The sequence below is a fragment of the Myzus persicae genome, unplaced genomic scaffold, assembly GCF_001856785.1.
Source record: "Myzus persicae strain clone G006 unplaced genomic scaffold, MPER_G0061.0, whole genome shotgun sequence".
Classification (NCBI taxonomy): domain Eukaryota; kingdom Metazoa; phylum Arthropoda; class Insecta; order Hemiptera; family Aphididae; genus Myzus; species Myzus persicae.
This window is the reverse complement of record NW_019104342.1, coordinates 50629-64631: the sequence shown is the minus strand read 5'-3', so window position 1 is coordinate 64631 and position 14003 is coordinate 50629. Positions and strand designations below refer to the sequence as shown.

Here is a 14003-nt window from a genome sequence, read left to right as displayed (position 1 = left end):
TTGATTTCAGCGGCATTATCAGTGGGCTGTACGTTCGTGCTATCCATTGGTTCATTTTCGTTGGTGGGAGATATCGGTGCATATCGGTTTTTTGTGATGAATATGTTTGAGTCTGCTTTTTTGTGCGGAGGAGATTTGATAAGCGGTGATCTGAGTCGTTTTTTTGGGTCTATTGTTTGCCAGATATCGTTGCAGTCGGAAGAGTCATCTGGAGACTTATTGGTAGTTTGTGGTATTTTAGTTTTAACGAGAATTAATGGTGATAAAGGTGGTTTGTTGTTTTGCTTTGTGGAAGCGGTCTTAGAATTGGACGTTGGGCTCATTACGAAAAATGATAAAGGTGAGAGGTGTCGGGTGGCCTTGGGCCGGTAACGACCGCGAGCGGTCGGCGGTCGTTTAATTAGGTAATGCGGCAGTTGCGTGTGTCTGGGTAATTACGGGCTGAGATAACGGGAGAATAATAATATCATATTACCTGTATCGAAGAAGACTGGCCTTTACGCTATCGAAGCTATAAAGGCGTACTAAACGTTAACATACGTGTTGCTCGGACGGGAGTCGTTCACGAACTGATGTCACATCTATGCGTTTTTGTTCCCGCTACTGCATTCCAAGTTCCAAACGCCACCACTAGTCTCCAAATTCGTCAAACTACCTAAGGCCAATAATTTCATTACATTCAACGTCTCTACGCTCTTTGATGTAGACCTAGATTACTTACATAATTTATTCAGAATTATTTTGTCATATTACTTGTCAGTTATAACGTTATAGGTACGAGTATAATATTAGGTACCTACCTAATTTAAGTGCGTCAAAATTATTACATTTTTGTATTTTTAATTTATTTTTTGAACACTCCATAAGTAAGTATACTATACTTATATTTTATAAATGTATTATATATAATAATATAATATATAATATATATAATCTATAGATTAAATGAATCATCAAAAGGTTAAAGTTGTTGCTGTAGCCGAAGCATTAGGCTTATTAGATCCACCGAAGGCAAAACGAAGGTATTGGGTACACCCACTAAATACGGATCGTGAGAAAATAGGCCAGTTTACGACATTTTTTGAAAATATTAGACTATATCCTGATAAATTCTTTGAGTATTATCGTATGTCAATTTCAAGTTTTGACGAGTTGCTAAAAACTCTACGGCCACATATAACGAAAAATACCACCGAATTTCGTAATCCGATATCTGCTGAGGAACGTCTAACAATTACTTTAAGGTAAGTTTTTTTTTATATTACGTATAAAAGTTAAGTTTTTCAACGTGATATATGTATATGATTATTAATAATTAATAAGTTATCACTAATCACCTATAAGCTATTGTTATCAAAAATTAAAAATAATTATTTTTATTTTTTAACATAATTTCTGTATTAGGTTATGAAAATACACGGACAAACACTACATTATAAGAAAAAAAAATGTAATACTTTATTTTTATTCAAAGATCAAATAATATTTAACAGTATAGTACAAATAACATTAAAATATAACAATCTTTGTTATTTAATTATAAAATATAAAAAATGAAACAATTTCATGTTCTTAAAATATTAAAAATTAAATACTTTTTTAACTTCATTAATACTTTATAAGCACCATATAATATTTTACTGCATAACAAAACCTTGTTATTTTAATATTTATAAAAAAAATTTTAAAATGTCATGATGTTTGAATTTAAAAACTGAAATGACGCACCCTATTGCAATAAGTATAAACTTTACTTATTTATCATACTATTACAGTTTTTCAAACAAATCTTCACTAGTAGTAGGTTGTTGGGATTGATCAGATATATAAGTATATGAGTTTTTAGGATATGGTGTGGAATGTTGAGCATTTGGATTGAAATTAGATGAATATATTGGCAAGGGTTGTGGCATAAGATTTTGATTTTGATTGTTCTCCATGCCGGGATTGAATGAAGGATATACACTTGAATATTGAGTTGGAATAGGGGCATTCTGACTAGTGTTTTGATAAATGTTAAAACATGGTGGAGTTGATTGTAGTTGATTAGAGCCTAATGATACGTTCCTAAAATATTGTAGAGTCATGAGACGAAAATCTGTTTTTTGATCATAGTTTAGTCTTTTATATTCAGGTATTAAGGAATATAAAAATGCCTTATCAGGATCAGAAGTTTCATCTTCTTCGGAAGTAGCTAAATTGCTTAGTAACTCTTTTTGAAATGGTGTCATCTTTTGTACCTTGGAACTATTTTGTTTTTTACTTTTTGAAGTTGAATATCTGTTGGATTGAGGTGGTATCATTTCATTATCTAAAACCTGCTCTTGGGATGAATCTTCTCCGCCGGTATTTTTTTCTTCTTCTTGTACACTTTCATTGAAATTACCTGTCGTCCTATGAGCAAATAAAAAATAATTTATCTAGTTGTCATTACTATAGTGATGTACATTTTCATGAATATTATTGTTTGTAATAAATATTTTTATTAATAGAATTACCTTCTTTTTTTAATTATGTGCTGCAAGAACGTCAGTGATTCTGCGTATACATATTTTTTTCTTTTTGCACTTTCGCCACTTTTACCCTGATTCATAAATTTTGAATAGTGGTCTCTAATATGTCTCCATTTGGCTTTCAGATCGGTCACTATGATTATATTAATTTATAATATTATAAATAATTAATGAAATCAGTATAAAAATAAATTTTAAGTGGAACCTTTAGATAAAAATATTCAAATTTTATAAATTTTTGGTTACAAAATAATTATTAAATTTTATAAAAATAAGTTTAAATGCTTATAAAAAAAATCATGAATATTTATTTTTATTATTTTTCGACTGCTATTGAATCAATATGTTGGAAGCCTTGTTACAATGAATATATTCAATTTTCTAGCTTTTTGACCCAACCGATAAAATTTTAATTTTTTCTATTAATAAAAAAAAATTAAAAATTAAAATTTCAGTAACAGCTCAAAACTAATCAAAATATTTTGAAAATTTTATCAAATATAGAAAATGAAATTTTTTTATGAATTTCTAGCTTAAAATAATTTGTGAATTTTCGTGATTTTTACGTATTTTGTCAAAATTCAAACTATGAATGCTTATAAAAAAAAATTGTGACTGAATTTATTTTATTTTTCAACTGCTATTATAACAATATGTTAGAAGCCTTCTATTAAATTTATCGATATTAATTTAATAAAAACTAATAATAATCGAAAATTGCATATGCCTATAAATAGTTCAATTTAAGTGGACATTTTTTGAAAATTGTTTTTCCGCTCAGAATCTAAAAATGTAATAAACAAAAACATACACATAGTAAAATCAATGCATTGTGACATTGTTACGCTCAGAATGTAAAAACTAAAAAAAGCGACCCATCAAAATGTATTTTTAATAATGTATTAATTAATAATATATATTTTATTTATTAGATATTTATCAACTGGTACGTGCTTCGCTGCATTAAAATTTGATTTTTGTGTGGGAAGAAGTACGATTGGAGTGATCGTAAAAGACACTTGTAAAGTGATATGGTCAACTTTAAATTCGAAAGAGATGCCTAAACCGACCAAAGAAGATTGGGTGGAAATATCAAATATATTTTATTCTAAAACCAATTTTCCCAATTGTCTAGGAGCAATAGACGGCAAACATATAAGGTGTAGAAATCCTAACAACTCCGGTTCGTTGTACTTTAATTATAAGAAGTATTTCTCTATCGTTTTGATGGCAATAGTTGATGCAAATTTGAATTTTGTTGTAATCGATGTTGGTTCATATGGTCGTGAAGGGGACTCCAATGTGTTCAAGGAGTGTGCTTTTGGTAAACAATTATATGAAGGCAAATTGAACATACCTGAACCAGTTACTTTACCAAATACAAGTACCAACCCACAACCGTATGTGTTTATTGGGGATGAAGCGTTTGCTTTACATACCAATTTACTTAGACCGTACCCTGGACGTAACCTTACTGATTCCCGAAGAGTGTTCAACTACCGATTATCTAGAGCAGTGGTTCCCAACCTTTTTACCACCACGGACCACTTCGACAATATTTTATAGGTCGCGGACCACCTCAATTTTACGAAAACTAGGAAGACCTTTTTTTTTTACAAAAATACACAAAATTTATCGAAAAATGTAAATTTTTATTATGTTACTTTACTTTTTATTACTATACTATTATATATAATTCTACTACTTTACTATACAAAATAATTTAATTTGGTAAAAATTTTACATTTATTAACAATTCAACACAAATTACCATAATAAAAAAAATGGGTATCATACTATTATTTTTATAAAAGGCAAATTTAATTATAAAAACAAGTTAATGTGATTTTTGCGCTTGCATTTCCTTTACTAACAAAGATATTCTTGGGGTAATATTGCTCAAAGCTACACGCATGTCTTTAGTGGCGTCCAGCCGATTTCTTTGTTTGTTTTTAATGTAGAGCAGTGCGGAAAATCCTTGTTCGCACATATAAGTTGTTGAAAACATGACTAAATATCTTAGTGCGATTTCTCGAAGCTTAGGATACGTAATTGCTTTTTTACACCAAAACTCTTCGATATTCATGGAAGATTCAAACGTATCCTTACAGTTTCGATCATTTTGTAACTCTATCAAATCTTCCTGGATATCATCATCCACCTCATCAACTTTGACAATAAAAGGGTTTCGAATCATACTTCGGACACTTTTCGTTTCATAACCATTATATTCTGGGAAATACCGGTTAAATTCATCTTTAAGTTTATGCAGATGGTGTAACACATTTTGCTGGACCTCAGGCACGAAGTCAGCATATTTTTCGTTGTCGACGATGCTTTTTAGTGTTTGAAACGTTGAGTAGTTATTCATCTCAACTTTACTTATCCATAAATTAATTTTACAAATAAATGCGCGAAGTTTATCTTCAAATATAAATATATTTGAAGCGCCTTCCAATTTATGATTTCCGGAGCCTTGTAATTGTAAATTAAGCTTGTTTAAATGCTCAAAGATATCGACAAGATAAGCCAAGTGCATTTCAAACTTATGATCACAAACACATTTCAATAAATCGATCATTTTTTTCTCAGTTAAAAACACTGTCACTTCCTCCTTAAGTGAAAATAATCGTGCCAACATGTTTCCTTTCGAAAGCCATCGGACTTCGGTATGAAAAAGCAAAGTTTCATGTTCAGAATCCAAGTCCGAGCATATTTTTTTAAAAATGCGAGTATTTAGTGCACTACTTTTGATAGCGTTCACCATTTTTACGGACTGTTTTTAAAGTATATATGAGTTCTTCAGGTAATGTTTTTGAAGCTAATGCTTGTCGATGAATTACACAATGCGTTGTCAATGCTGAACAGTTTTTTTCTTTAACCAACGTTGCTAGGCCCGAACGTGATCCTAGCATAGCTGGAGCTCCACACGCATAGAAATTTCGGAGTTAAATCTACTATAAATAGGGGTGTTGAGAGCAAATTGTCTAGTTAATAGTTGGTTCTATTCACGATAACACTTTGTCGAGAGTCATCATGAGTGTAGATCACTTGACAATTGTTATAAATTGTCGTGACTATAATTAAACGTAAATTAAGCAACAATAAATAGTTATTTTGAAACTTTTGTTTGTTGGTATGAAATGTACACAATTAGTCAATCTATAACATTATAATAATGTCATTGTAGCTACCGTAATTAGTAGATTTGGTTAGCAAGATGACTTTAATATAACAAAATTGAGCATCATTTTAAACATAATCAAATAGTAAAATTTAAAAATGAATAACCACGTTATTTCAACTATATTAGAAGTATATATAAGAAGAAAAAAGTGTTGATTTAACTCCAAAGTAATTTAATTCAACATCAAACAGTGTTATATTATTATCATTTACCACGTTATTTTTATCCATGTTGTAACTAGAATGAATACCCAAGGAGTGTTGATTTAACAATTCACAATGTGTAATTTTACCACATGACAAGTCATTATAATAACATTAAACATAGTAAAAAATAAATATTAAATTAATTTTACACATAACCTATAATATCTGTTATTTCGATTAGTTTACTTATTCGTTTTAACTCCATCGTGGCATCGTGTCTCGTACCATTTTGATTTAAAAGTTTTAAAATTTACAAACTAATTTACTTATAAATTATGGACCAGGACGATAACGAAAACATACAATATATTGAGGTAAGTACCTATAATACAAGACATTATGAATTTAAATATTGGTTTAATTTGTTCAATTAGTTATTTTAATTTATTTATCTCAAACCTCATCTTAAACTTATAGCAGTTTTTTGAAGATCAAAGTTATAATGATAGTATTTCTGGAAGTATACATAATTTAAATGAAGATTACATCATTGCCCCTTTGAATGTAGTAAATAACAATAATAATGTAAGTGCTAGTGCAAGTAGTTCTAATAGATATTCTCCATATTCTCCACATCCCAAGTATGGTGTATATAAGCCAATGGAGTGGACTTTACAAGTAATATACTAATGTACTATAACAGTGTATGAGCTTGTAAAAAATTGTAATGAATTATTTGTAGACAATTATGGCCTTATTGCAGACAACAAATGATGGTCGTTTCATTATGACTGATGCTAAGGTGAATAATGGCCACCTCTCAGACGAAGCTCAGAATTGCCTAACTAAACTTTTAATTAATTACTTGTTTCAAGATAAGAGCAGGTAATAAATCAAATCAGTGTAGGTACCTAGTTTCAAAAATTTAGTCTAGATCAATGTTAATAATATAACAATATTTATAACTGCACATTTATAGAACAAACCTAAAGAATGTTAGGTTTTTTTTACAGAGTTTAATTTTATTTATTATTTATTATTTATTTAGCTATATTTTTATTTTAACACCAATACTTGATGAAGTTATATTTATATAGGTAGATACATTCAAAAATATAATGTGTTTTTCATTGCCTAGGTTTAAAATAACATAAATCTACCAATTGAGAATTGATTTGAATATAATTAGTAATTACTGAGTAGTAGAGTAATAGCCAATTAAATATTATATAATTAATGTGTAGTATTATTTATTTGGTAATATTTTGATAATTTTCAGGTGTACTGACTTTTACTTTCGGAAAATTGCATCTTTAATCATTGAAATATTTCCTAAAGAACAAGAGGTTGGTTATCAAATTAATTTCAGCATATTTATGAAAAATAAAACTATTATACTATGCATCTTATATAGAAACTATATTTCATACCATCGAGCAGTGGAAATAATTCTCATGCCAAAGGGAAATTAGTTGAAAGGTGGAAGAATGTCTCGCGTCGTTTGAGAAGTATAGGTGCTATTGAAGGTGAAAGAAAAACTAAATGTGCTAATGATATATCACCTGCAGTTATAACATTTTCTGGTAATACAATTATAAAATATGCCTAATTTGTAGAAATGTTTATTTATTAATAACATTGATTATAATAGATGAAATTGAAGCTGCTAAAGTCTGGTTGAGTCAGTCAGGTCCATCTTCTGACTTTGAAGAAGTTATTAAACACTGGAAACTTACTTACGATATAAGGAAAACAGAAATCCATGGTTCTGACGTTTCAAAACGTCATTTGTCTGAAATTTTTAAATCCTGGCCTATTTTATGTGGCCCAAAAGGATATGTTCTGGTAATTTTTCAAATATAATAAATCATAGCATAAAATTAGTTAGTATCTTTATTCAAGATTTATGTTTTTAAGGTATTTGAAGATTTTAATTTGGAGTATCCCAGCATTAAGGATCTTTTACATGATTGGCCAACATTTATAAAAAAGTGGACTTACTTTTCAAATAATTTACTGAGCTTACGTAGAAATTCAGTGAAAGAAACTATGGTAAAGACTTATTGAAACAACTCGATGCTGTACAACTCAGTGGAAGTGAGTATAAAATATAAATCCATCAATTAAAATAATATTTTTACAAACATGTACTTGACTGTTTTAATTTAAACTATTTATTACCCTTATATAAGATACCAGGACGTGCAATATTCTCAAACTTCTCCTAATTCCATATCTTGTGCCCACTAAAACACAAATCAAAAATAACAAAAATTCATGGAAACCGTCACTTGTTGAGTCAGCTGCAGCTTTTGTTGTTCATGTTACTGTAAGTTATATTTATTAATTACATTTTAATTGAACAAATTCATTATATATTGTAACTATGTGTAAAAAAGACAACATAGTATTTATAATACAAATATAAATCTGAATCCAGATATAATACCAGGAATAAAATTATACCAATTTAAATACCTTCAAAAACATTAAAATCACAGTTGGACAACAGAGTACAGTTAATAAAAGCACACAATTATATAAAAAACTAATAATTAATTTATGTAGCTTTAATTCATTTAAGTTGTTTAAAAGTTTTGTTTGTAAATTAAATCTCAGTCATATATCTATCTAATATAATTCTAGTCTGTCTTCATTCCGTACTATACATCCTACTTTGTTATTAATATAAATTGTAATTAGAATTTAGATCTCACCCTCTTCGGCACAAGATTTTATCTTTTGAAGGGGTATACAAATTCATTTTCGTTTTATATTGTTTTTTTAGTACTAAGTATTTAAAAATAATAAAAATAATAATTATAATAAAAATTACAAATCTCTGATCATCAGAAGTTGTTTAAACTAATTGGATTTTTTTCATTCAAATTGTAACAATAGAATTTTTGAACCTTTTAATAATACAGTATATTAGGTCATAATATTTCTTTTGATTTTCAGAATTTGACAGGACTTGAAGCTGAATTAGATAAAAGAATTAAAAAATATGTACAGTATGGCACAACTATTCAGCCTTTTATAGTATTGGTTGGAAAAGATTTATTTTCAATTCAATACTGCTATACAAGAGTCGACGATCAATTTTGGACATTTAACTGTCCATTGGAAGCCGTAGATGCTTGTTTGAAGACATTTATGGCATTACACTGCTGCTATCCAAAAGAATGTTACGAGTCATGGATAATTCTACAACTACAGCTGTACAACATAGAAACAAATTATGATCGTCAATCTTCAGTTATTGTATCTTTAAATAGTAAAATGAATACCATGAACGCAACTGTTAGCATTTAAATTTGGTATGTTCAATTTTTAATATTATTTATGGAATACTATTTTATACAATTTATCAAACTTGTCAAAGGTAATTACAATTGGTAACAAAATGTACAACTGTTTTTTATGCTTGAAAAGGCATAGCTAAATTTCTAAACTTATATGGCACATGAAAATTTACCATAACTTAGGAACTCAGTCGTTTTATATGTGCAAACAGCAATCATGTTGTAGAGACTTTAGAGGTTTAAAAAGCTTTAGGCAACATTTAAACAGAAGTCATCCATTAGTAAAATCAAATTCTGATAATGCATTACACAATAATTTAGGTAGTGAAGCTATTGGTAATATCTATAATGATACTGAACCTTCTTCATTTGCATCTACTCTTTTTAATTTGTCAGAAATGACTACTACCTCTGATCACCATATTGACACATATGAAGTTCTAGAAGATATTCATGTTGTTGATGAACTTATAAGGACTAAAAACACTGATGACTTATTTTTGTTGCCTTTAACACAAATATCATACACAAATATTGTTAAGAAGTGTGCATTAAATTTTATTAGTAAACTTATGATGAAACCGTCTGTAACAAGTATGCTTTTGCAAGAAATAATAGATGGGGTCATAGAATTATTTTCTAGTGATATAGTACTTGAATTGAAGTCAAAGATTATGCCACTTTTAAACTTAAGTAATGTCTCAACAAAATTTGAAATTGAAGAAATGTTTAATGCTCTTCAACATCCGTTTTTAGATCTTACAACTGAGCACCTTCGCATGAAATACTTAGTTTCAAATGATCTTTTCATCATACCAAAAACTATAGTTGTAGGTTACACAAAAGAAAAAAAAACTGTTCTTGGCGAAGATAGACTTTTAATGGTACCAGTACAAGGACATTTTCTTTCTTTAAAAAGAAATCTGAAAGCTTTCTTTGAACTTCCTGATATTTATAAAACTGCAACTAAATTTATGAATGAATCCTTATCCAATAATGAAACAATGATTTCATTTTTGGATGGTTCCACTTGGAAAAAAATGAGACGTAATTTTTCAGACAAAATTGTATTCCCTATTTACTTATACTATGATGATGTTGAATTAGGTAACCCATTGGGTTCACATTCTGGAATACATAAAATGGGATGTATTTATTATTCAGTAGTAGCATTTCCTCCTGAATATTTGTCTGCCTTGGAAAACATTTTTATAGCTTTTTTATTTCACTCTACTGATCGAGGAATTAATAAAGTGACAAATGAAATAATGTTTTCATCCCTAATCAATGAATTGAAAGATCTTCAAACCAATGGCATTACAATACAAGTTGACTCGGTCGAAATTACAATAGTCTTTGCTCTTGGTTTGGTATTAGGAGACAATTTAGGTCTAAATTCAATTCTGGGTTTTGTTGAAAGTTTTAATGCTAATTACTGTTGCCGAATTTGTCGTTGTTCTAAACATGATCTTCATAAAATGGTACGCGAAGTTGACACTTTAATACGGAATGAAAATAATTATGAAACCGATATTATTTTAAACTGTGTGTCTAATTCTGGATTAAATGAAAGATGTATATTTAACAAAGTGCCCAATTTTCATGTTGTACAAAATATGGTTTGTGATTTTATGCACGATATTCCTGAAGGAGTGGCACGTTATGACATGGCAGTAGTAATTAAAAATCTTATTGATAAAAAATATTTTACTTTGAACCAACTAAATTCTAGAATAACTCTTTTTGACTACGGTGTTACAGAACGCAAAAACTGTCCTCCAAAAATAAATCAGAACAGCTTAAATAATGGGTAGTTATTATGTCAGCATCGGAGATGTTATGCCTAGTAAGAAATTTTGGTTTAATTGTAGGTGAGTTAGTCCCTAAACATTCTCAAAATTGGAAACTATACATTTTATTACGACAGATAGTTGATTTATGTTGTGCGCGTAGAATACAAAGTGATTGTGCTTTATTACTAGATTCTATTGTTGCTCAACATAATAGACTGTATCTCATCTTGTCAAAAAGCAATTTAAAACCGAAATTTCATATTTTAACCCATTATGGTCGTATGTTATTGAAAAATGGTCCAATAAAGTTAACATCATGTATACGGTTTGAAGCAAAGCATAAGATTTTGAAAGGTGTGGCAAATGCAATACCTTGTCGCATAAATCTTGGTCATACATTAGCCTATAAATTACAACTTCAAATGGTTAGTCGCCTTCTTTCAAAAACTGGTTTTCAACATGATTTGAAATTAGGTACTGGAAAAGAGATTGTTGTCAATTCTGAGTTTCCAGCACCATTGTATAAGTTTCCTCAAGAATTAGTTCCAGTTTGTTTTAATGCTTCTTGGCTTAAATTTAAAGGAGTTTATTATAAAAAAGGCTTACTTATGGTTATTGATGTAAATCTTGATGGCTGTATTTTTGGGGAAATAATAAGTCTGCTTGTAGGGAAATCTAGGAACCCTTATTTTATACTCAGTCCAATTTCAAGCATAGGTTTTGATCCACATTACCATGCATATGAAATTGAAAATACTAAAGAAATAAATATTTCAAATCATATTGGCTGTTATATTAATGAATTACCCGATTCAACACCAACTGTGGCTAGAGTTCTAGAGAATGGTAAAATGTATGCTACTTTAAAATATGCATTGTAAATTGTAAACTTTATTTTTATAATTAGTATTTATTAATAAAACTATATTAATATACCTATACTTATCGTTCTAAATTTGTAAAAAAATATTGAATTTAAATAAATGTTATTCTAATTAAACTTGTGTTTGTTTATTACATAGATATAAAAAAATTATAATAATAAGCATGGCCATAATTCAGTATTCACCACAATAGTGTTAAAAGTTTAAATTTATTAAATTTATTTTTCAAACAAATGTTTTCTATACAAAATTAAAAATTGTTTTGACTATAGAGCTTATGCCTGATTTAAATGAATTTAAGGTTAGATTCACTATACACAAAATCTAATTTAACATTTAATGAAGTGTAATTTTAAAAATTGCTGTTGTCAAAACAACACCAATATTATGTCAGCTCACTCCTGTAATAAATTAATTTGACGTTAGTGATGACACTGATAACTACTGATAATGTTATTACAATGTGTCAGATGTAGTAAAATCACAGAATTCAGAGGTTAAATCAACACCAAATAATAGTTAACTATAGTTAGCTATTAATTGAGCTTAGGATGATGGTAATTATGACAATTATTTTAACTAAAACAACGCTCAAGGATTATAAATTAACTCAGCTTTTATACGGCTACTGTAACACGTCTTAATGTTAAATTAACCACAAAAATGGTTAATAATTACTCTAATTTGTCGTATATTTTACATACAAATTTAACCCCTACGTTGATGTCAATTCAACTGCAAGACAGCCTTAGCTCAAAATCGACGTTCAAATGCGTATAACATTGACTATCATTGTAGTTAAAATAACTCCAAATTTCTATGCGTGCATCCGTACAAAAACCTGCAAGCTTTTCCCACATAATGTCGTGCTTTTCAAAATATTCATTAATTATCTTCATTACATCACTTCCTTTCGACGTAGTACCCAATTCCTGCAGTAACAAAAGCTCTTCTTTTATTGTGTTGTCATCGTCCAAAAATCTAACAAAAACCAGTAACTGACAACATCAGTACTTTCATCACACTGCAATGCGTAAAAAGGTGAGTTTTTTATTTTTACCAATAATTGTTCTTCAATATCGAAAGATATTTTGTCAATGCGAGCTTTCACGGTGTTATTCGATAATGGAATTTCTTGTATTTTATTTTTAGCTTCCTCGCCTAAAACTTCTTCAACAGCATTTAGTAAACAAGGTTTCAATAACTTTTCACCGATAGTGTGTGGTTTTTTTGATTTTGCGATTAATTGTGCAATTTTAAATGACGCAGATAGCACTTTTTCATTTAACTCGAATCTTGAACCACTTGTTCCAAGTTTCATTTTTTTCAAATTTTCTGACTTACCTATGAAAAATGCTGGTGGTCGATCACTCAATTTAGGATGGACAGTTTTTAAACGCCGTTCTAATTTAGCGGGTTTCAACGCATCATTACTAAGAACAGTGGAACATATAACACACTGCGGCCGAGTTTCATGGTTAGTTTCGATTGCAATAAATCCAAATTTGATATAGGAGTCGTCATATTTTCTTTTCGGAGCCATTTTATTTAATTTTATTATTAACACACGAACTATCAAAAAGAGGCAGAAACACAGACGTCGACTACGGAGTACGAATACAGAGCAACTAACAATAATTAATATTAAACTTTGTACATAGCTTGTTGTATTCTACCAATAATCTAATATTGTTTGTACAGCAAGATTAGATTATCGGTTGAAATAATACATACGTGAAATAATGTAATATACATTTATAATTAATAAACGACGTAATATACACGCGCCACGCCGTGGAATCGATGATAACGATTGTCGGTACATAATATTTTGACTGCCTCGCTTTTACGAATTAGACGTTATATAGTATATAATATAAAAAGAATGAGTTACTGCCTTCTTCGTTGGAAGTCCAGCAAAAACAGTTACAAACTTTGTCTCACGCCCCAAAGGAAAAATGAAATATTTTTAAATTTTGTAGGTATGGCTCGCGGACCACTTCATGATGTCTCGCGGACCACCGGTGGTCCGCGGACCATAGGTTGGGAACCACTGATCTAGAGCAAGACGCACAGTCGAATGTGCATTTGGAGTACTCGCAAATAAATGGCGTGTTTTACATACGGCTATTCAGGTGGAACCAGATTTTACGGATGACATTATAAAAGCATGTT

At 29.4% G+C, this 14003-nt stretch overlaps 3 protein-coding genes and 1 pseudogene across 5 annotated transcripts; 2 read left to right on the top strand and 2 right to left on the bottom strand.

Annotated features, from left to right (window-relative positions):
- Positions 1-945: 945 nt before the first annotated feature.
- Positions 946-4122, top strand: LOC111041328 (protein ALP1-like). Its single transcript, XM_022325549.1, has 2 exons — positions 946-1244; positions 3446-4122. Exons 1-2 carry the CDS (start codon positions 946-948, stop codon positions 4077-4079), a joined length of 933 nt encoding a protein of 310 aa, XP_022181241.1. The 3' UTR covers positions 4080-4122.
- Positions 4123-4350: 228 nt separating this feature from the next.
- LOC111041327 lies at positions 4351-12688 on the bottom strand (annotated as a pseudogene).
- On the top strand, positions 5447-11691 carry LOC111041329. Of its 3 annotated transcripts, none has more exons than XM_022325553.1 (8): positions 5447-6524; positions 6610-6731; positions 7126-7192; positions 7261-7429; positions 7498-7691; positions 7764-7943; positions 8039-8175; positions 8808-9306. In XM_022325553.1, the coding sequence occupies exons 1-6, from the start codon at positions 6507-6509 to the stop codon at positions 7911-7913; spliced, it is 720 nt and encodes a 239-aa protein (XP_022181245.1). In that variant the 5' UTR covers positions 5447-6506; the 3' UTR covers positions 7914-7943; positions 8039-8175; positions 8808-9306. The 3 variants fall into 3 exon arrangements, with proteins under 3 accessions (XP_022181245.1, XP_022181244.1, XP_022181243.1); XM_022325552.1 differs by having other exon boundaries at positions 6589-6731; XM_022325551.1 differs by lacking the exons at positions 5447-6524; positions 6610-6731; positions 7126-7192; ... (1 more) ...; positions 7498-7691; positions 7764-7943 and having other exon boundaries at positions 8045-8175; positions 8808-11691.
- A 95-nt stretch (positions 12689-12783) lies between the features above and the next one.
- Positions 12784-13371, bottom strand: LOC111041326 (SCAN domain-containing protein 3-like). The gene has a single exon (XM_022325548.1). The coding sequence runs from the start codon at positions 13369-13371 to the stop codon at positions 12784-12786; it is 588 nt and encodes a 195-aa protein (XP_022181240.1).
- Positions 13372-14003: the final 632 nt, after the last annotated feature.